At 41.2% G+C, this 24545-nt stretch overlaps 1 protein-coding gene across 2 annotated transcripts in view; it reads right to left on the bottom strand.

Annotated features, from left to right (window-relative positions):
- Positions 1-24545, bottom strand: part of cd2ap (CD2-associated protein) — a 128749-nt gene that overhangs the window by 39892 nt on the left and 64312 nt on the right. For both annotated transcript variants that reach the window (XM_034075865.2, XM_034075864.2), the window contains exons 9-10: positions 19875-19973; positions 15815-15868 (exon numbers count right to left, since the gene is read on the bottom strand). In XM_034075865.2, the coding sequence (XP_033931756.1) occupies positions 15815-15868; positions 19875-19973 (153 nt within the window). The remainder of the gene's footprint in view (positions 1-15814; positions 15869-19874; positions 19974-24545) is intronic.

Here is a 24545-nt window from a genome sequence, read left to right as displayed (position 1 = left end):
GTGAACAAAATTAACATTGCTTTATATTTAAATTAAATAAATAATATTTCACATCAAAAGAAACAATGTTTTAACAAATCGTATTAAATAATCTGATGACAGAACTGTAAACAGAATAGCTGAAACTTTAACAAACTAAAGAGTAACTCAGTTACCTCTAATCATTAACCCATGTTTGTATAATTGAGTTAACTCCGTGTGTTGCTGCTAGCATACAGAACACCTGACGTGGAAACGTTCCTCGTGGATGGGGCTACAGAGCTGCTAGAAAGACAGTGGAACCCGGTGCATTCCTCCGTCTGAATGTGGAGCGCTTTTGATAAATGTTTAGACAAATTGCTCGTGTTACCGCCCTCACATGCTAAACACTCTTGGCAAGGAGCATTGTCCACATCGAGACGGGTAACATGTAACCACACCTTGGAGCGCTTCTCTCCGCCATCCCCGCCGTGTGTTGCTGCATGTAGCAGCCGCACGTGTGTAAACTGCCCCGCCCCCTCGCACACAGACGGGAGAGAGATCTCGTCTGGATTGGAAAGGTCGAAAATACACCGACCATTGATGCATTTGTTTGTCTTTTTGCATGTTAGAAACGAGTTGGCGACACTAAGACTGCGAGATAATGTTTTTGTAGCAATAATACATGACCTTTCTCTTTCTCAACTCGCTACTCGGAGGGAAGTAGCTGCTATGCCTTGTGAACACTCCGATAATGCCTCGTTACCTTTCTTTGGCAGAGCGACGCTTGCTTTACAAATAAGGCAAATAACCTTTGAATGTGACATCAAACAAATATTCTCCCTCCCATTCTGGGTGGAAGTGGTCTTTAGCTTCTTGCTCGGTCCCGCACTCATTTTGTTGTTTGTCTCTTTAACTTAATTTGAGTTTTCCCGGCACTTGACTGATTTTGTATCGCTTTGCATTGTGGGTTAACAGACTGGAAAGCGATAGGTCGCTTTTTCTGTCAATCAAGTAAACTCCTGAATTAAGTGGCAGGGAGGCCAAGGGAGGAGGGATCAAAACCTGTTTTGTCTATTTGAATTTTTTTATGAATGACTCGCGATCTACCAGCATTGCCCCGACGTCGACGTACTGGGCACCTCTGTCTTAGAGCGTAGTTCCCTTCCTCCATCCGTAACACAAGCATCAATTTCACTCATTCCAAAGAAAAATAAAGATCCAGCAGAAAGTAGCAGCTGGAGACCTGTTAGTTTGCTCAACTCTGACATAAAGTTATTAGCTAAGACCCTGGCTAGCCGCCTGGACCCCTGTCTACCAAACATTATTTCGGGTAATCAAACTGGCTTCATAAGGGGTAGACAGTTGTCCTCAAATATTCGTCGCCTCCTTAATATTATAATGTCTAAGTCTAGCACACAAGAGGCTGAAATGGTAATCTCTATGGATGCGGAGAAGGCTTTTGAACGAGTGGAGTGGGGTTATTTATTTTCAGCTCTTGACAAGTTTGGTTTTGGTCAAAGATATATTTCATGGATTCAATTGTTGTACAGTGCTCCTACAGCTAGTGTGACTACCAACTCCACTCAATCCAAATGTTTCCCTTTACAACGCGGTTGCCGCCAAGGTTGTCCCCTTTGGCACTTACTGTTTGCTATTGCAATCGAGCCACTTTCCATCGTTCTTAGAAGCTCACCAGCTTTTACAGGTATCTATAGGAATGGGGTTGAACACAGGGTTTCGCTGTACGCGGATGATTTGCTGCTCTATGTCTCGAACCCTACGGCCAGTATTAATGGGATTCTTGACGTTTTACAAACGTTTGGTTCCTTTTCGGGATACAAGTTGAACATCAGTAAGAGTGAATGCTTCCCTCTTAATCTTGCGGCAAAACAGATTCCGGCCCAGAGGCTGCCTTTTCATTTGGCCTCCTCTGGTTTCCGGTACCTGGGCATTGATATTTCGCATTGTCTCGCCTCACTTCATAAGCATAACGTTTTGAAGTTGGTGAAGGAGTTTAAATCTGACCTACAGCGCTGGAACTCTCTCCCTCTGTCGATTGTAGGTAGAATCAATTCAATCAAAATGAATGTGCTTCCCAGATTCTCTTCCTTTTTCAATGTTTACCATTATTCCTCCCCAAATATATGGACAATCCTGTCCAAAGCTGGGTTCATTCTGGTCCTTTTTTTATGATACACTCTCGAAGGCCTTCAATAAGCCGGTGGTTCCTAGACCTTACATTTCTATTTTTGGTTTCCCTGAGGAATTCTCTAGTTTCACTAACAAGGAGAGCAATGTAATTGCTTTTGCTTCACTTGTAGCCCGCAGACGTATTTTACTGCAGTGGAAGGACCAGAAACCTCCATCTTCTCAGTCGTGGTTGAAAGACTTAATGTCTTTCTTATACTTAGAGAAAATTAAGTATAGTATAAGGCAGAGGTATGGACTCGAGTCACATGACTTGGACTTGAGCCACCAATTTGATGACTCTTATCAGTTTTTATCAACTTTGGTTCTTAAAACAGACAAAGTAATTATCGTAGGTGACTTTAATATTCATGTTGACGATGATAAAAAATAGCCTTACTGTTGCATTTAACTCTATATTAGATTCTATTGGTTTCTGTCAGAGTGTAAATAAACCAACCCACTGCTATAATCACACTCTCGACCTTGTTCTGACTTATGGTATTGAAATTGAGCAACTATTAGTCGAACCGCATAATCCTGCTTTATCCGACCATTTCTTAGTAACTTTTGAAGTACTATTACGAGACTACAAAGCATTAGTCAAAAGCTCTTGCAGCAGAAACTGCTGTTCTATCTGTTAGTGCTATAGCCACATTTAAGGAAGAGATTCCATCAATACTTAACTCGATAGCATGTCTGCATGTAGGGGAGGAAACTTATACAAAATGTACACCACCCCAAATTGATCATGTTGTTGATAGTGCTATAGATGCGCTGCGAATAAAATTAGACTCTGTTGCTCCTTTGAAAAAGAAGAAAATAAAACAACATAGATTAGCTCCATGGCATAATGTCGAAACCCGCAAAATAAAGCAAAAGTCTAGACAACTTGAAAAGATATGGCGTTCCACTAAACTTGAAGAATCTCGTTTAATTTGGCATATTACTCTCAATGAATATAAGGAAGCACTGCGTAAAGCGAGAGCAGCCTCCTACTCTTCATTAATAGATGAGAATAAGAATAATGCAAGATTTCTATTCAGCACTGTAGCCAGGCTGACAGAGAGCCACAGCTCGATTGAGCCTTCTATTCCCATAGCACTCAGTAGTAATGATTTTATGTGCTTTTTTTAACGATAAAATTGTTACTCTTAGAAACAAAATGAATGACCTCTTGCCTTTGACCAGTATAGTGTTATCAACAGCTCCCGGAAACGTAAGTTCTAATATTACACTAGATAGTAAACTAGAATGCTTTTCAGCCATAAACCTTGAACAATTACATTCAATGATTCTCTCTTCTAAACCATCAACGTGCATGTTAGACCCAATTCCAACTAAGCTGTTGAAGGAAGTTTTTCCATTAATTAGCACTTCTTTATTAAATATTATGAATATGTCTTTATTATTAGGCTATGTTCCACAATCATTCAAAGTAGCAGTGATAAAACCGCTTCTTAAAAAGCACAACCTCGATCCAGAGGTTTTAGTCAACTATAGACCTATTTCTAATCTTCCGTTCCTCTCAAAAATTCTTGAGAAAGCGGTCGCAAAACAGTTGTGATTACTTAAAAAACAATGATTTATTTGAAGATTTTCAGTCTGGCTTTAGAACACATCATAGCACAGAGACAGCTCTGGTTAAAGTCACAAATGACATTCTAATAGCCTCAGACAAGGGACTCGTCTCTATTCTGGTTTTGCTCGATCTCAGTGCTGCATTTGATACTATCGACCATGATATCCTATTGCAAAGACTAGAGCACTTAGTTGGCATACAGGGAACTGCTTTAGGCTGGTTTAGGTCCTATCTATCTGAACGCTCTCAGTCTGTACATGTTAACAATGAATCTTCCACACAAACCAAAGTTAGCCATGGAGTGCCACAGGGCTCAGTGCTCAGACCTATTTTGTTCACATTATATATGCTTCCGTTATTATAAGGAATCATTCTGTAAACTTTCATTGTTATGCGGATGATACTCAACTATATTTATCAATCAAGCCTGATGAAATTAATCATCTAAATAAAATTCAAGACTGCCTTAAGGACTTAAAAACGTGGATGACCTTAAACTTTTTGATGTTAAACACGACCAAAACGTTATTGTACTTGGCCCGAAGAATCTACGAAACAAATTATCTAAAGATATACTAACTATGGATGGCATTAATTTGGCCTCCAGTGAGACTGTAAGGAATCTTGGTGTTATATTTGATCAGGATGTATCCTTTAACGCCCACATAAAATCAATTTCAAGGACCGCCTACTTCCATCTACGTAACATTGCAAAAATCAGGCATATCTTGCCTCAAAACGATGCAGAGAAACTAGTCCATGCATTTGTTACTTTTAGGCTGGATTATTGTAACTCTTTATTATCAGGGAGTACCAAGAAGTCAGTCAAGTCGCTTCAGCTGATTCAAAATGCTGCGGCTCGTGTACTAACCAGAGTTAGGAAAAGGGACCACATTACTCCTGTTCTGGCTGCCTTACACTGGCTCCCTATAGAACACAGGATAGAATTTAAAATTCTTCTTCTCGCCTACAAAGCCCTTAATGGGCAGGCGCCATCTTACCTTAAATAACTCATTATACCCTACTGTCCTACTAGGGCATTGCATTCCAAGAATGCAGGGTTGTCGGTTGTTCCTAGAATCTCTAAAAGTACAATGGGAGCCAGAGCCTTTTCTTATCAAGCTCCACATTTGTGGAATCAGCTTCCAGTTTGTGTTCGGGCGGCAGACACCCTATCCGTTTTTAAGAGTGCGCTTAAGACCTTCCTTTTTGATAAAGCTTATAGTTGGGGCTGATTAGATTCAGCCCCTAGTTTTGCTGATATAGGCTTAGTTTGTCAGGGGACATCTTACGTCTTCCTTCTCTCTGTCTATACCTGTGTGCTCTCATGTTCCCATTAACCCAGCTTCCCCAAATGTCTTTCTTTTTGGTGTCTATATACGCCGGGATCCGGAGTCATGGATGATCCTGCGGTCCTGTGTCCTGGATCTTGAGTCGTGGCTGTGGTCCTGGATCATCGGTCCTGGATGGATATCCTCGTGGATTCATCTTCCTATTATACACACATGCATTTCCAAACATTTGGGCTACCTATGTTGCAAATGTATTATCTTTTCAATTTACACATGGCATCTATTGCACGTCTGTCCGTCCTGGGAGAGGGATCCCTCCTCTGTTGCTCTCCCTGAGGTTTCTCCCATTTTTCCCTTTAAACTGTGGGTTTTCTTCGGAAGTGTTTCCTTGTACGATGTGAGGGTCTAAGGACAGAGGGTGTCGTATTGTCATACTGATATTCTGTACACACTGTGAAGACCACTGAGACAAATGTAACATTTGTGATATTGGGCTATATAAATAAACTGATTGATTGATTGATTGATTGATTGATTGATTGATTGATTGATTGATTGATTGATTGATTGATTGACTTTGGACTCGACTTGACAAAATCACAAAACACTTGCGACTCGACACCAATGACTCAGGACTTGACTTGGACTTGAGCCTTCTGACTTGATAATTTAATTCAGAGGTCTCCAACACGCGGATCGCGAGATGCCGCTAGAAGAGCAGACTCCCGTCGGGGAGAGCAGAACCTCCAGCCGCTTCTACTCTTGCTGAGAATCCTTGCAGGCAGGGGCGGGTCTTTATTTAGCTGGGCCACCATGCGGCCAATCATATGCAAGGACACACTAGGATCATACCATTATGTGAAGGAAGGGTGGGGGGCAGACACTCCAAAGACAGCATGTGTAGTGGTACAGGCCAGCTACACAGAGCGACGGGAAGCCGGATTGAAATGCAAGCGCGTCGGAAAACGTTAAGAAATGAGCGAAAACCGAAAAAAGAAGCAGCATCTGGCTGCATTTCAGTGATACTGGAGAAAGCAAAGCTGAGTGCAGGATTTGTAAAATGAAAATAACCTTTTTTTTTGGTAACCACTCAGGATTTATTGTCAGAGGTGGGAGAAGTTCAGATCTTGTACTTGAGTAAAGTACCAGAGTGTAGGAATACTCGGTTACAATAAAAAGTCCTGCACTCAAAATGTTACAAGTAAAAGTAGAAAAGTATTATCATCAAAATATACTTAAAGTACAACCTGCAGAGGGATTTAGATGCAGGTGTTCTCTTCCTCATAGAGACCGCCTCGCTGCACATTATCCCTTGCATAAAGATAGATTGTGGGTCCCTCATAACATGTTGTACACAGTGGAAATAAACATTCTGGTCACCTCAACATCAGGGATCTTATACATTAAACTCCTTCTGAATCAAACCGTCACGGTAGCATTACCTTACTGATCCCTCCTAACATAGAAAAAAACACGTTACTTTACCAGCAGAGAGAAAATGGATTATTCAATTATTAATGTGACTAATTAAGAGCGGTTTGATTAGTAAGTATTATTCTGTTGATCGATGTCATTACATTTGTTGAAAAGCACATAAGGACTTGTTTAAGACTCGTTTTGTCAAAGTTTAGGACTTGGACTTGACTTGAACTTGCCCATCCTGACTTGAGACTTGACTTGGACTTGAGCGCAAAGACTTGAGACGTGACTCGGACTTGAAAAGCAATGACTTAGTCCCACCTCTGGTATAAGGGGATGCTCTAATACATTTAGCAAAACCTGGGATCCTATTCTCTCTTTTGTTAATTCTATTCCTTCTTTAGGCGATTAGATAATCCTATTACTCATTAATGTACGCTGTAGCTACTATTTTGAGACTGGACGGTTATAATGCAATGATAAGTGATTGTCTCCCTTGGCATGTGAATCATGCAGCCCAATGTGCATTGTGCAACACAGTGTTTATTTGTATTTCTGTGCTTTTATGATATCCTCTTGTATTTACTTATTTTTGCTCCTCTTTTATATCGTATTGTGACACTTTTCGGTTTTGTTTTGTAGGGGGGTGGGGGATGGTTACTATGCCATGTTTGTTGTAAAATAAATGTAAACTCGGGTGATCTTATGTCAACAGTTTGCATGTTTAAGATTGATGGCCCAATACAAATACTTGAGAAACAAAAAGGAAAAAAAAGTACATGAATAGAAAGTGAAGACACACTTCTTCTCTCTGGTCTTCTAGTCAGAGCTGAGTATGACTCCTGACATTTCCCTGTGTTTTGTTTTTATATTTGCTGTTGTAAATTATTGTCTTTTGTTGTTATTGTAGTAAAGTGTTTGTATTACATGTACAGCACTTTGGCTCGACCAAAAATCGTTTTTAAATGTGCTCTATAAATAAAACCTGATTTGATGTCATCCTTGCCTTGAACATCTAGAAGGACAATCATTGGGGAAATATGTGTGTTATATATATATGTCCCCTAACATTCTCTCCTTGACATTTTTTTTTCTTATTTAATCTGTCTCTTAATGTGGGTTTTTGTCAATGTTCATTGAACCAATTGGCCCTCCTTCTTCCAATATCATTGAAAATATGTCTTTCTTTCTTTCAGACTTATATCGCCCTAATAGTTCCTCCAGAATATTCCAGGAGATACAACTGAATTTGTCCATGATATACCTGCTGGACTTACTCCACCACCAGAATGGCCTAATTAAAAACTTAAAGGGCCCATGTCATGCTTTTCCGGTTATTACACCCCCCCCCCCCCCCTTGTGTGTTATGAAGGTTTTTATGCATGTAAACGGTCTTCAGAGTCACAAACCCTCAAAGTACACCCTGTAGTGAGTAGAACTAATACAGAAAATACCTGTCTATGCTGCCCGAGAACGCCTCGTTGGAGATTTATCTTTTTCCATTGTTTTCTTCCTGGGTATAGTGACCCAAATACGAGTCCTGGACTCGGATTCAAGTCGGACTCGTGACTCGACCTCGCGCACTGATTGACGCGACTCGGACTTGGACTCGTGAATTCTTGCACACGATGACTTGGACTCGGACTCATGAATTATCCCGTACGCTGACTTGGACTCGGGCTCGTGAATGTTGCCCCCCACGATGACTCGGACTCGACTTGTACATTGACGCTCCGACTTGGATTCGGACTCGAGCAAGTTTCCTCTATCCTGGCGTGTGCACCTGCGAGGCAAGTTCACGTACTGGGCCCCGCTATTCCAGTCTAAAGATGTCTAGAGACCCCGCATCGTGCTGTATGCTTTCACACATTCTGCTTCCACATTGGAAAAGAGCAGCGCACAATGCTCATTATGTGGAAACAATATTGAAGAGAAGGCTCCGTAACACATTACTCTAGGGATCGAGTTCAGACATATAGGCCGTCTTGAACACTATCATCAGAGTAACGTGATCTAATCAATAAATAAAGATTCAGCCGATAACACGAAAGCACATGGCTACGTAACATGCAGAATGAGGTCATTTTGCATGCTAAGTAGCCATGTGCTTTCTGGGGCTAAATCTTTATCAGTAAACCGATGTAACCAGTAAAAGTTCCTTCAAAATAAGAGTCCCGATCTTATTACTATCAAAATAAAAGTGCAAAACGAAAACTTGGCATACAAATATAATCACTTCTCTAAAAGGTAAGTCATTTTAAAAATATAGTTTATTTATAATAATAATAATAATAATAATATTAACATTAATAATAAGCTTTATATTTGTATAGCACCTATTACTAGAATTGTAGCCAAACTCGCTTCGCAGCAGTTCAATAGACAGATTAGTATAACATGACAGGATAAAAGCCGTGCTGAGGAGCAGCTACATTTCAACACATAAGGCGCATTCACACTGCGGTACTTTTCCCACAAAGGTTCATGCGAACTTAGTTCATGATCGCGTTCACACCAAAAAGAGCCGGTACTAAAATTAGTTCATGCGAACCTTTTTACCCGCTCGAAAGTCCCTGCTAGAGAGCAGGGACTTTCGAGCGGCTCTTTTGTGAGAAAAGAGCTATATTCCTGATTGGCTGGGCGGATTGCAAACTACGCCCCGTAAAACTCCCAAAAAGTTCTGTGAAGCCGCCATTTTATTATCCTCGCATTAGCATTATTAGCATTAGCATTAGCCCAGCGCAGAAACGCAGAGAGACTAACTTATGGCAACACAACATAAAACATGGGAGCGGTGGAGATGAGGAGGTGTCGGCGTTCTGGCGATTTACTCGGAAGGCTTCAGTAGAAGCTGCTGGGACTCCCAGCAGCTTCTACTGCGAACTAAAGAGTTCGCATGAACTAAGTTCGCATGAACCTTTGTGGGAAAAGTACCGCAGTGTGAATGCGCCTATATATCCACGAAGATTAATACATGAAGACTTGTGACTCGACTCGGACTCGAACACAGGTAATGATGACTCGGACACTCCTTGGGTGACTCAGACTTGGACTCGGACACAGGTAATGATGACTCGGGTTATAGTGACGTAACGTGATTGGCCCAACGTAAATGGACCAATCCGCGGACTTCCTCACACACACACACACTCAATCTTTTCTCAGCTGCAGCCCCGCCGATTTCTCCGCCTGAGACGGCGGGACGCGGCGAGTCTGTGTGTGAGCACACACACACAAACTCCGGTTTCGGGCTGGGTTTCGCTGTCTCGCAGACGGCCACTGGGCTCACAGGGAGGGGGGGCAGGAGCTCCAACAAGCCGTTTATGAGTGAATACACATACTAAACAGAGATGCTGTATGAGAAACCAGTGTGAGTTTGGGAAATTGTTATTAATTAATTAAATTAATAATTGTAATTATTTTTAGGCATATATTATAGGTCTCAGATATATAAAAATATATAAAAAACATGTCTATGAAGTGTTTTGCTCAAAACACCAAACAGATCACCCGTTCTGGCCATGCCTCATACCCCTCTGTTTCAGCCCTGTTACTAAAGTGCTGATTATGGGTATAAAGCTTTACAAAACAAAAAACAAAAACGAGGGGGCGGAGCTTATGCCTGCTCATGCGGGAGAATTCGACCCAGATACTCAGCGAAATGCTGCCGTGATGAAACTTCATATCGTGTTCCAAACCACATCAAGGATTATTTCTGAAACAGTATGGCGTTCAAACGCTTTTTCTCTTGTCGGTTAACCACAAGGTGAGTTCCTTTTTTTATTTCCTGCTTTTTTACACATACTCTCTCCAGTACAGGTTAGCTCTGACTGTTAGCGATGCTTGCTAATCTAAACAAATATACGTCCAAAACACGTCCCGCATCGTTTCTGATAGCAACGTCTCTGATAGCAACGTGGGCGTAAAGCCAGCCCACATTTCAGATATTACTTAATATCAGACGCAAATCTGGATCAGCTCCATTGTACCCCCGTTTTTAGAGATTTGCGCACGGAGGAAAAGAGAGAGGGTTTTATTTTCTGACACTTTTGCGGCTTTCACACCAGCGCTTTTCAGTTTCTAGCTCCGAGCGGGAGCTTTTCTGCTTCAGCTCCGGTTTCCCTTTTCAGCTCCCGCTCTGTTCACACCGCCCACTGGCGCCCCAGAGCTGCCCTTGCTGCGTCATGACGTCACCGTTTACATCGCTGATTTGCCATCCAACGGCAGCCATTACGGCGCTCACAACAACAACTGTATGGGCATAGATATGTCTCATAATTATTTGTGTGAACATAAAAATAATTTGTGTGTAAATATGTGATTTGTAAATGTAAAACAACATCCACAAATGCATTTAAAAGATTTGCAAACTCACAAATACATTTGCAAGTGTACAACGGATCTGCAAATACGCTAAATATGGTCACAAATAAAAAAAAGATCTGTGAATATCTCTTTAACATTTACAACTTTCGATCAGGCATTTCTGAATCCATTTTGTATTTGTGGACCAAAAATGCGCTCGCAGATCTCAACTCTCTGTTCACGGATCTCAAATCTCTGTTCGCGGATCGTCTTTTTACACACACGGAATTTTGAGACATATTTTCCGCCGGTCTCGGCTAAAATCTACTCGTGTCACTCGGTTATTTTCGGAAACCACGTGATGGCCAGCTGATGACTACATTTCCGCATGATTTCAAAGTAAGAGCATGATGGTTTGTTTAATGCTCTGTTTTTGTATTATAATGAACAGCGGAACGTTAGATGCATTCTTCATCACCATCACCCTCATCATCATCATGTTATAGTGATAGTTAGTTTGTGTTATTGGTTCAATACAGCATATCTCGAGCACTTTCGTTGATGTTGAAGTGCAGGCGATACGCCACTTCCGGGTCCCGGGGGGGAGCAGCTGTCTGTCTGTCTGCCTACCTACGTACCTAACTACCAACTAGTTGTTTTGTTTGGAAAGGTTTAGTCATTGTATTGCTCTTTACCAGCACCTGCAGAGTACAGGACTTTACATTGTAAATATTATATCAATCCATTGGTTTCTAGCATATATCATTTGCAAGTGTTTAAAACAAATGTGGGATCCTGATTTCATAAAAAGAAAGACATTCATGATTGTCATATTTTATTATGTAGGATACAGGACTGGAATTATTCTTACTTTTTACTCCACTTCATTTAAGCAACAACTTTATTTAATGTTATGATTAGATTGTTTTGCTTGTATCATCCTTTGCAAATACATAGTCACACTGCTGGGAACAGGGCTGTTTCTCTGAGAAACGTAGATAACCACTTATGAGAATATAATGCATTGGTGTATATTAAACTAGCCAACAGTATACAAAGCACTACAAACGTTTTGTCAATATTAACCATAAACATTTACATTAGTGAATTGACACATCAATCAATGTTTATTTTAATTTTATTTTTCACATACACAGCCTTCATAGTAAGGCTACATTAAATGTTATAATATTCATCGTGTCCTTTCCACTGATATATTCCTGTCTATTGCTTTCATTTGTATTTAATGTTATTGTGTTTATACTTGTTTCCACACATTTCACAATTTGGGATGAATGAAGTATCTATATAACCCCTTGCCCTTATTCCTCCGAGCTTAGCACTTTCTACTTTTGTTGTTATTTTGTTTTACTTGCTCGTAAGCGCTTTGAGCACCAGGAAAAGCGCTTTATAAATGTAATGTATTATTATTATTATTATTATTATTATATATGATATCCATCTATCTATCCATATATCCATATATATCTATCTATCTATCTATCTATCCATATATCTATCTATCTATCTATCTATCTATCTATCCATATATCTATCTATCTATCTATCTATCTATCTATCGATCTATCTATCTGTACCTGCAGAGTACAGGACTTAAATATTGTACATATTATATCAATCCTATAATATTTGTTTCTAACATTTAAAGTGCTTAAAACAAATGTGGGATATTCATTTGATAAAAGTAATTGACAAAGAAATTAACGATTGTCATATTTTATTATGTAGGATACAGAACTGGACTGTAGTCAAGCAAACTTACTTAATAACACATTCCACATACTTGTTCTTTGCGTCAGTGTTTCAATGTTATATTTTATAACCATATAAATTATTAAAACAATTAAAATACATGCCCTACCGTTGATTGTGCACACTTTTGCCTGAAATTAATCTGCCACTGCCAGGCCCACGCACAGTCAATATAAGTAATTATATTAATGCATAGGAATGTAGTGATACTTCTTTATTCTTCTTTTGTATACAATTATAACGGTACATAACAGCGGAAGAAAAGTATACATATTTTTACAGATCCCCTACATTGACTGGGAGGCCAGTGGTCATCTGCGTGAGGAACACTGGGAATAGTTGTTCCTGTCACCCGGAGTCCTCTGAGTGATCAACAGATGGAACACCTTAATGCTAATATTGACCCACTGTTACCATCAGATTCATTTGGAAAGGACATCTACTTGAACACATTACAGTTGGTTCTCTTTACGACTGGAAATTAAGAGCAATGGATCCATGGACTACCAGCAGACAAAGTATTCAGATACTTGACTGAAGTAAAAGTCTTGCCTTTATAGTCTTACTTAAGTAAAGGTATGTAAGTACTAGCCAAATGGACTTACATTTGAAGTACTCATTATGCTTTAAAAGGTTCTCTGTATGTGTTAAAACTTTTGATTATATAGCTGCATTAATGTGTATGTGATGTGAAAAATAAAATAAAAATAAACATTGATTGATGTGTCATTTCACTAATGTAAATGTTTATGGTTAATATTGACAAAACGTTTGTAGTGCTTTGTATACTGTTGGCTAGTTTAATATACACCAATGCATTATATTCTCATAAGTGGTTATCTACGTTTCTCAGAGAAGCAGCCCTGTTCCCAGCAGTGTGACTATGTATTTGCAAAGGATGATACAAGCAAAACAATCTAATCATAACATTAAATAAAGTTGTTGCTTAAATGAAGTGGAGTAAAAAGTAAGAATAATTCCAGTCCTGTATCCTACATAATAAAATATGACAATCATGAATGTCTTTCTTTTTATGAAATCAGTATCCCACATTTGTTTTAAACACTTGCAAATGATATATGCTAGAAACCAATGGATTGATATAATATTTACAATGTAAAGTCCTGTACTCTGCAGGTGCTGGTAAAGAGCAATACAATGACTAAACCTTTCCAACCAAAACAACTAGTTGGTAGGTAGGTAGGTACGTAGGTAGGCAGACAGACAGACAGCTGCTCCCCCCCGGGACCCGGAAGTGGCGTATAGCCTGCACTTCAACATCAACGAAAGTGCTCGAGATATGCTGTATTGAACCAATAACACAAACTAACTGTATCACTATAACATGATGATGATGAGGGTGATGGTGATGAAGAATGCATCTAACGTTCCGCTGTTCATTATAATACAAAAACAGAGCATTAAACAAACCATCATGCTCTTACTTTGAAATCATGCGGAAATGTAGTCATCAGCGGGCCATCACGTGGTTTCCGAAAATAACCGAGTGACACGAGTAGATTTTAGCCGAGACCGGCGGAAAATATGTCTCAAAATTCCGTGTGTGTAAAAAGACGATCTGCGAACAGAGATTTGAGATCCGTGAACAGAGAGTTGAGATCCGCGAGCGCATTTTTGGTCCACAAATACAAAATGGATTCACAAATGCCTGATCGAAAGTTGTAAATGTTAAAGAGATATTCACAGATCTTTTTTTTATTTGTGAACATATTTAGCGTATTTGCAGATCCGTTTTACACTTGCAAATGTATTTGTGAGTTTGCAAATCTTTTAAATGCATTTGTGGATGTTGTTTTACATTTACAAATCACATATTTACACACAAATTATTTTTATGTTCACACAAATAATTATGAGACATATCTATGCCCATACAACTGCGTCGGGTCGATGATCGTGTTGCTTTTAATCACACGAAGCCAGAATAAATTGAATAACGACTTCTCCAACCTTATACTTTGCTCCAGAGTGCCGTGGTTCATTGTTTATTAATGTGTTTCTGCAGCATTTACCGACCGCTGCAGTGCTGGCTGCTCTTCCACAGGAGTTTATTCTCCCGTTAGCTCCCGGTTAGCTCACACTGCAGCGGCCGCTCTAAAGTATTCACTGTCCGACTCACACAAGCAGCTGATGCATATCCCCAGTTCCCCTTAGCCTAAGTGAATGTGTGTCCGTCTGAATTGACACTGTTTGGTATCACAACGCTGTTATGAAAGTTTCTCTGGTATAAAACGGGTGATGTTGGCATAGCAACCGAAGCTAAACTGACTACTTGCATCCGATAGCTGCAATAATACAAAACAACACGTCTGCCTCTCTCCACAATGATGGATAACAGTGAACGGATGGTCAAAGTAAGGTACAAATAAACAGAATCACACGAAGCCTGGCTAGTGTTGCCTGACTTTATAAAGTGTGTTTATAGGCACTACTGCTTGTAGGCAGGCATAACAGTCGACCCATGGGAGGTGGGTTTAGTTTCCTGCACGCCTCGACGTAAGAGAGACGTAAGCGACGTCGCCTCTTAGCTCCAAAGCTCTTGCCTCTGGACCGACAATTTTTTGGAGCTGGAAATGAAGCGGATTCCGGAGCTAAGAGCCGGCGCCGCTCCAGTGTGAACTGGAAAACCCGGCGCTTTTCAGGCTCTAGCTCCGAGCCGGAGCTGAAAAGGCGCTGGTGTGAAAGGGGCATTTGTGAGTTTACCGACACACCAGGGACACATATTTATGTATAAAAGACATAAACAAGTGCATTTTGCATGACAGGTCCCCTTTAAATGTCTGCAGGTGAAATTGAAGAACTGCAAATGTGTAACCCTGAAGAGAGCAGAGATAACTGCTTCAGTTCCCATTCAGAAGGGGCTAAAGTATGTTTTACTTTGAACTACTCCTCACTTTTTAAAACAAACCGGGGGCATGCCGACCACAATCCACCAAGTGAAACACTGACTATGGAGAAGTAATATATCCAATCCAACACTCTTATAGAGCACTTCAAAACCTCCAAAGAGCTGTACAGAGAACTACAATCACATAACAAAAACAAATAAAGATAAGAACACAAAATAAACAAGAATAAAAAATACACATATAGAGATGTACTACTCTGCTTCAAAACATCCAAACTGTCTTTAATTTACACACACTATATCTCTCATGCCCCTGTCTCCAGTCTTTTTCTTGATTGAGATGTTCAGATGTATAAGAATATACACGAGTGATGGGAGAAACAAACAATCAGTGATGTTCTTTCATCAGAGGCACTAAGAGCTCACCTCTTCTGGCTCCTGCTTAGGAGATGATCTCACTGATCCTCTCGACGTGGGAGTCTGAAATACAAACAGAAGGACACAGAGTATAATGACTTCATTCTTTCTGTGGAAAAAACACTAATTACTTTCTGTGATGAAACCTCAGAGGACGCTAATGTCACTTACAAAAGACAGCAATTAGACTCAGCCTTCATTCAGAAAAGAGCGCTCACATGGCCTGATCATATCAATTCTTTTTGAGCTGAAGCCTTTTGAAAAAAAACACGTGTATTTTAACCGTTTATCTAGCAGGGACAACGCACATCAATGAACACTTAAAACAATAAAATGTGTCAAGCGTAAATATGCCAGATTTAGCTTTGAGCTCATTTCCACACATAAAACATAAGAAAATTATATTTTACAAACATAGCAAAAACAAATGCATGATATGCAAAAAGCAGCAAACACAAGTATTTATGACATGGTAATACAGTATAGCAGCAACGACATTAGGTGCAAGAGAAGATACAAGAGATGCATAAAGTGCAAGAGGAGATACCCCTGTGTTAAAGGGCATTTAGCGCTGATTACACGTCTGGTTGTTTCTCAACCATTCTTTGAGTTGACCTTTGAAGCTATTGAGAGTGGGACGATCCCGTGTCTCAGCTGGGAGGGTCTTCCACAACGAGCTGCCTTTAACGGAGAGGACATTTTGTCCAAAAGTGGTCCGTCTGCGGTGGACCTCACAGTCTCCTCTGGTTTCTGACCTAGTGCAGCGTCCAGTGTGTTTTTTGTGGATGAATTCCCCTAAGGGGGGGGGGTCCATCCATGTAAACATTTATAAAAAAAGCACATACATTTAAAAGACTTAAAATTGTCAAAACTCAAGATATTGTGTTTTTCAAGGATGGTACAGAGGTATGTATGTAATATGTATTATTACAGTATACAGTATTTATTCTACTAAAATATTTGGTTTGAATTCTGCTTTATCTTATGCTATTTTATAAGTCAATCTTTTTTTTATTCCTGCAACAGACTTGAATGGTACTCATATTATGTCCATTACTTTTATTTTAAGTATATCATATGTTGCATCGTTGTCTGAGAATCAAGTTTGTATTGCACAAAACTACATAGCAAATATTGTGCTTATGATAAATAAAGCCTTTAAAACTTTAATCTTTAAGAGCCATATTTACCGGATGTGTGATGTAAGCTATGTTTAATGTGTTGTATTATAAATAAGACGATGTGAATGTAAAGTACGCTGTATGTTAGATTAGAGATCCGTTTAGCAGGGTGAGGACTGGGTCAATGCTGCTTGTTCAGCCAAATTGGAACGTTTTGGTAAGGATTGAAAGCTTCCGACCTCCACGTGCAAGACGCCAAATGCAAGTAGGGGCATGGCTGACTGACAAACTGATGTTTCTTCGACACTTCTGACACCAAGAAATAACCAATCGCTTTTGTGCAGAGGAGATTATCAACAGAGTGATTTACCGTAGCCAGGTACAGAATTACATTGGTGACATATGGTGACATTCATTTACATGCAGTACAGGATTTATTATACGATAGTGTGGATCCGTTACATGCAGAAACGGTTTTTACTATAATATGATAGTGTGTACCTTTTTAACTAACTAGAGGCAGATGTGCTCTACAAAGTGTGTGATGTTGTGCAACGTCAGACAACTGCTCCTTTATTAAGTTGAGGTTAATGGAATTGCAGGCTTACTATTAAGAATTTCCACTATGCATAGGGTTCCAGTTTCTATAGGTCAACCATTTTCTATGTGTGCTATTTTGAACGCAGTATCATTTAAGTCACTCAACATCTCGCTTTTCTGTTTTTTACCCGTTTTGTTCAGTACATAAAACATTTGTTTACATTTAATATATGTGTGTGTCTAGTTTACTCAATTATCAAAGAAAAAAATACATAATCAAAGAATATGTAAGACTATTTTAAGTCTATGAATACTGTTTTGTAAAAAGAACTCGTTTCAATTTCCATAGCATTACAGGGCCAAAGCATTGTAGACATAAACGCCCGCTACCGGCACATCACATATCATGATGAACAGATAATTAGAGCTCTCCTTCAAAGATGTTTCGAGAAACATAATTGCCCTATGTTGAATGATAATTTGACCGATGTGCAAACAACTTTCTATTGATAATGATAATTTATTCAGACTGGAATCTGCCACGCTGTCACGATGAAACCCGTTTTTAAAGGAATGGTATGCTCATGACACTCATTTTTTAATAATTATCATCCGATAAAACAGACCAGTCTCTGCCAGTCTCTCTTTTTTTTTTTTTAATCCGATGACATTATCAGTGATTTTAAACTGATTATATACCGAAATAACATCAACACTGTGGGCGCCGCCATTTCCCGGACGTGACGTAATCCATGCGTTTGGTTTTCGAAGACACGTTGATCTCCATGTTATTTACTGTAGTTTCTCTATTCAAATATGCCTCACTGTATCGCGAAATATTGCCATAACTCGGATAGGAACAATCCACGGAATGCTCGGTTCCATCTGTTGCCAAAAGGTAAGCATAAGAAGTACATTCGGAGGCAGTGGCTAGCGAAATGTGGCCGGCCCGAACCGAAAGATTTACAGGCTCATGTATGCAGCGAACATTTCACATTTCCGGACGACTACTCTGAGAGTATGATAAAACATAACATGGGATTTAAAGAACAACCATTACTCAATGGAGATGCAGTACCATCGGTCTTTCTGGTGTCATCACCGACCAGGACACCAGTTCGGCCAGTTGAGAAATCGCCCTCTGCAAGTGTGAAGCGACGGAGGAGCAGAAGTAGTGCTCGGAGTAAGAATAAGGTATGTTATAGCGCATTTCCATTGCAGCGGCTAGCCCCGTTTTAACGTCCAGGCCAGGACAGTTTTTGGTGGCCTTTCCATATAGCGTAGTACCGGCTAGTGTGTATTTCCCCCCAGTTTTTTCCGGCCCCATAAAATCGTGATTCTATGGCCAGGGACAACGAAGCTGAGTATGCTAAACTAGAGAGGGAATCGCTAGCACATGCATACATGCATACATATAGTATCTTATATCATCTTCCCATTATACACACATGCATTTCCAAACATCTGGACTACCTATGTTGCAAATGTATTATCTTTTCAATTTACACACGGCATCTATTGCACGTCTGTCCGTCCTGGGAGAGGGATCCCTCCTCTGTTGCTCTCCCTGAGGTTTCTCCCATGTTCCCTTTAAACTGGGGGTTTTCTTCAGAAGTTTTTCCTTGTACGATGTGAGGGTCTTAGGACAGAGGGTGTCGTATTGTCATACTGATATGTATGGCTGAATTCCCCCATCCAATCTCTTCACATTGGTCAAAACTTGTTCCTCTGCTGACGAGTCCGAACTGAAATACTCCACCATGTTTCCGTGTGTTGACAAAGTGAACGCATGGATGACGTCACGACCATCACGTGACTACTGAAAATGGCAAACATGGCGGCGGCCAGACGGAATATACAGGTCTTGATAAAAAAGAGCTATAAAATCATTATTTACCGGGGAATATCGCTGATTTCTTCAGGGTATGGTTTAAACATAACGTTTCACTAAATACTGAAGTTTTGATTAATTATCGAATGAGTGGACCATTCCTTTAATGACACTGTCACCTCCTATCAGTCTTACATTTTGTGAGTTGTGCATGTGAGGATTTAAAACACTGTCAGGTCCTGTAGTTTACAACGTCTGGGTTATTTAGTATTTTATTTTCTACCCATTTGGAGAGGGACTTTATAGCCAGTTTCCACATTTTCAATTAGGATGTTTAATTTTCATTAAAGGCCCTCAACTAGTATCTTTTGTCATTATTTTGTTACAATTTGATATGTAAAATGTCAGAAAATAGCTTAAGGTGTCCATCAGAACTTCACAGAGCAAACATTGATATCATTCAATTATAATAAATCCTAAACACAAATATATTTGCGGAAAATAAACAAAGAAAACAGCAAATCCTCAGAATTAAGAATATTCAACTATAAGATTTGATAGATTTGCTAAGACTTACCTCTTTTTCTGCATCAGACACCATGGTTACAAAGTTGTCAGGGAAGACCCCCTCTCTGCCCCCGATCTCCCCTCGCCACCATCCTGGCTCTCCCGTGTCCTGTCAGACAACGAATTAAGAAAACATTTCATAACGACACAACTTAAGGCAGGGCTCGACATTATAAATGGCCCGCTGGCACTATTTAGACCCCCCGGGCAGCATAACGTACTTCCTGCCCGCTCGGCCACTAAAAACAGTAAGACATACACTCACATTGTTCTGTGGTATTGGTATTTTGACAAACAATTTTGTTAGATTGTTTCGTTTATTAACGCTACAACATCGCGCTCTACTCCGCAGAAGTTTGTTGCGGAGTAGAGCGGAGTGCAAGCAGGCTCCCGTGCGCGCAGTGCGAGTAGGCTCCGTGCGCGCAGTGCGAGTAGGCTCCCGTGCGCGCAGTGCAAGCAGGCTCCCGTGCGCGCAGTGCGAGTAGGCTCCGTGCGCGCAGTGCGAGCAGGCTCCCGTGCGCGCAGTGCAAGCAGGCTCCCGTGCGCGCAGTGCAAGCAGGCTCCCGTGCGCGCAGTGCGAGTAGGCTCCCGTGCGCGCAGTGCGAGCAGGCTCCCGTGCGCGCAGTGCGAGTAGGCTCCCGTGCGCGCAGTGCGAGCAGGCTCCCGTGCGCGCAGTGCGAGCAGGCTCCCGTGCGCGCAGTGCGAGCAGGCTCCCGTGCGCGCAGTGCAAGCAGGCTCCCGTGCGCGCAGTGCGAGTAGGCTCCGTGCGCGCAGTGCGAGGCAGGCTCCCGTGCGCGCAGTGCAAGCAGGCTCCCGTGCGCGCAGTGCGAGTAGGCTCCGTGCGCGCAGTGCGAGCAGGCTCCCGTGCGCGCAGTGCAAGCAGGCTCCCGTGCGCGCAGTGCAAGCAGGCTCCCGTGCGCGCAGTGCAAGCAGGCTCCCGTGCGCGCAGTGCGAGCAGGCTCCCGTGCGCGCAGTGCGAGCAGGCTCCCGTGCGCGCAGTGCGAGCAGGCTCCGTGCGCGCAGTGCGAGCAGGCTCCCGTGCGCGCAGTGCAAGCAGGCTCCCGTGCGCGCAGTGCAAGCAGGCTCCCGTGCGCGCAGTGCGAGCAGGCTCCCGTGCGCGCAGTGCGAGCAGGCTCCGTGCGCGCAGTGCGAGCAGGCTCCCGTGCGCGCAGTGCAAGCAGGCTCCCGTGCGCGCAGTGCGAGTAGGCTCCCGTGCGCGCAGTGCAAGCAGGCTCCCGTGCGCGCAGTGCAAGCAGGCTCCCGTGCGCGCAGTGCGAGTAGGCTCCCGTGCGCGCAGTGCAAGTAGGCTCCGTGCGCGCAGTGCGAGTAGGCTACAGTGCTTCACTACAGACTTTCGCGCCACCTAACCATTCGGCAAAATGTTTTTAAAACCACCGGTAACCGGCCAAGCACCGGGCAAAAATCTATTCTTAAATAAAAGAAAGTCTCCGGAGGAGTTGAAGGAGAGTGACGGGGAGTATGAGAAGAGGGAGAGAAAGTTTCAGCCACACTGACTTGATCGTTGGAGTTGGCTTGAATATGTATTTTGTCGGTTCTCTGTAAATCAATGCCGTCCTATTCTGACAAGTAAGTGAAGAGTAAAATATAAAAGGTATTTGATATAGGGACATGTCCCAGAAGTAGGGCTGCAACAAACGACTCATTTGATAATCGATTAATCTATCGATTAATGAAACGATTAATCGACTATTCGGACTATTACTGTACGCCTTGCACAATTTCTCAAACGCTCAACTTTTACATGTAGCTTGAGGTTGTTTTAGGCATGTGGAAACTAACTATGAAGACAATAAAGATGAATAGTTGATTCAAAAATACATATATTATTAACACATTTTGAACAAAATTAACATAGCTTTTTATTTAAATTAAATAAATAATATTTCACATAAAAAAACAAAACAATGTTTTAACAAATCGTATTAAATAATGTGATGACAGAACTGTAAACAGAATAGCTGAAACTTTAACAAACTAAATAACTCAGTTACCTCTAATCATTAACCAGTGTTTGTATAATGTAGTTAGCTCCGTGTGTTGCTGCTAGCACACAGAACACCTGACGTGGACACGTTACTCGTGGATGGGGCTGCAGAGCTACTAGGAAGACAGTGGATTTGATTTAGGGACTCTCCACTCTTCAAGGGCCAGGTAGCAGAACGCTCCACAGGGTTTGACCCGCATGAAAAAAGCACGTCACACCAGGTGTGTGTGAGGAGGCAGAAGGCAGCAATCCAAACACCCGCTGTGTTAGCTGGGATTCATGCTAATGGTGAAAGAGATGCAGGTTTCCAGGACAAAATGGAGGATATGTTTCATACAGCGTACTATGTTGTAAGGAAAGAAAAGCCATTTACTGACTTTCCGGTCCTGGTGCAGCTCAACAGCAGGACTGGCTCCAACATGACCAAGTGTTAATTGTCAGACAAAGCATGTTTAAGGTGAGAATCACAAATACATTCCGAATTTACTATTTAATTAACTTTTTACAATTCCCTTTTTTACCAACAGATTCACAATTGATATCTACAATGTGGAGAGGGAGTACTGCTTTCTGATCCAAGTATGCAGGCTAGATCAGCGTGATGATTGACGGGGCAACTGACACTGGGAACCTTGAGAATGAGATTGTCTATGTCAAGTTCTTCAATAAGGAGAGAGGAGGGTTTCAGTCCTTCCTTGGCATAGAGGATGTGAAACACGCACATGCAGATGGTGTACTTTCTGCAGTGTTTGAAAAAGCAGGTCTGGATAACTGGAAGGAAAAGGTGGTTTTCCTATGCGCTGATGGTGCGGCTGTCAATTTGGGGAAGAGGAATGGTGTGGCTGCAAAGCTGAAGGAAGAGATTGGACACCTGCTTGCTATACACTCTGTGGCACACAGGCTGGAATTAGGTGTGGTGGATTCAATAAAAGGGAATCAGAGGCTGAAGCAGCTGCAGGAGGTGCTGCAATATTTGCATCAGCAATAGCACTACTCTCCAGGCACTGAGGGAGCTGAGGATGCTGGCAGATGCAATGGAGGAGAAGGTCCTCAAGCCTACAAACCTGAAGGGGTGGTTGCCCTCCATCCACAAGGCAACACAGATCCTGTGTAATAGCTATGCAATCTTTGTGGCCCACTTTGAGGACCAGGTCAGCCCAGAGAGGACACCCCGACCTTCACCTGCAGTGATGGGAAGGCAGGGTTCTTACACCTTTTCCAAAGTCAAATTCAAGCACTTTTCAAGCATTTTCAAGGTGCATTTTCCAGCTTTTCAAGCATCTTACAGCTGTTGGAAATTACATATTTATATACACATACTCAAATGATTATTTCCCTACCTCACATTAAATCAGATGTTCTTTATGCTATAAACAACCAAATGTGTGTTTCGTGATAGCCTTCTACACGAGGATGAAAAATTAAAGAAAAGAAAACTAAGTTTAATATTTCAAAATTAGTGACCTGTACGTAGACTGGGCCTCCCATATAACCTGGCTGAGCCGATATACAACAATCAGCCAAATAACTTTTCAATACATTATTGATTAATTGTTGAGGTACTTTTAGGTTGGCAGTGAACACAAGTCAGAGGTACATGGTGTACTTCTACTCCACTACAGTTCAGAGGTACATGGTGTACTTCTACTCCACTACAGTTCAGAGGTACATGGTGTACTTCTACTCCACTGCAGTTCAGAGGTACATGGTGTACTTCTACTGCACAACAGTTCAGAGGTACATGGTGTACTTCTACTGCACTACATGTATTTAACACCTTTAGTTACTTCACAGATGTGGATGAATGATGTGAAATCTAACCAAGTGTTGAATCAGACTTTAGTTCCACCTGGAGTAAATCCACCAGCTACCCTGCAGTCTACAAAGTACTTCAGACTAGCTGCACCTTCACCAGCTTTGAGAACACTTTCATGATCAATCATTATAAAACATATCATATATATTATTCTGAAATGGACCAATCTGCACAACGACTACTTTTAGTGTTGCTACTTTCACTATATTTAGATGAGAATACTTTTCTATTTTCACTTGAGGAACATTTTGAATGCAGGACTTTTACTGTAACAGAGTATTCCTACACGCTGGTACTTCTACTTTTACTCAAGTACAAGACCTGAGTACTTCTACTTTTACTCAAGTACACGATCTGAGTACTTCTACTTTTACTCAAGTACAAGATCTGAGTAATTCTACTTCTACTAAGTACAAGATCTGAGTACTTATAATTTCACTACAAGATCTGAGTACTTCTACTTTTACTCAAGTACAAGACATGAGTACTTCTACTTTTACTCAAGTACAAGACCTGAGTACTTCTACTTTTACTCAAGTACAATACCTGAGTACTTCTACTTTTACTCAACCAATATCTGAGTACTTCTACTTTTACTCAAGTACAATATCTGAGTACTTCTACTTTTACTCAAACAATATCTGAGTACTTCTACTTTTACTCAAGTACAACATCTGAGTACTTCTCCACCTCTGGTAGCGTATTAGCCTGAATTGTAGCCACACAATCACGCAGAGCTGCATAAAAATAGACTCACAATGGGAACAAGTGGAAAATAATATTTACTAATGTGTCCAATGATTTTAGGTAATGCTGACTACTCAAGACTCCTGACTTAGACATCTCCAAAGGAAGACTGT

Source organism: Pseudochaenichthys georgianus, chromosome 24 (genome assembly GCF_902827115.2).
Source record: "Pseudochaenichthys georgianus chromosome 24, fPseGeo1.2, whole genome shotgun sequence".
Classification (NCBI taxonomy): domain Eukaryota; kingdom Metazoa; phylum Chordata; class Actinopteri; order Perciformes; family Channichthyidae; genus Pseudochaenichthys; species Pseudochaenichthys georgianus.
The sequence above is the reverse complement of the archived record's forward strand: the minus strand, read 5'-3'. Positions and strand labels throughout refer to the sequence as shown.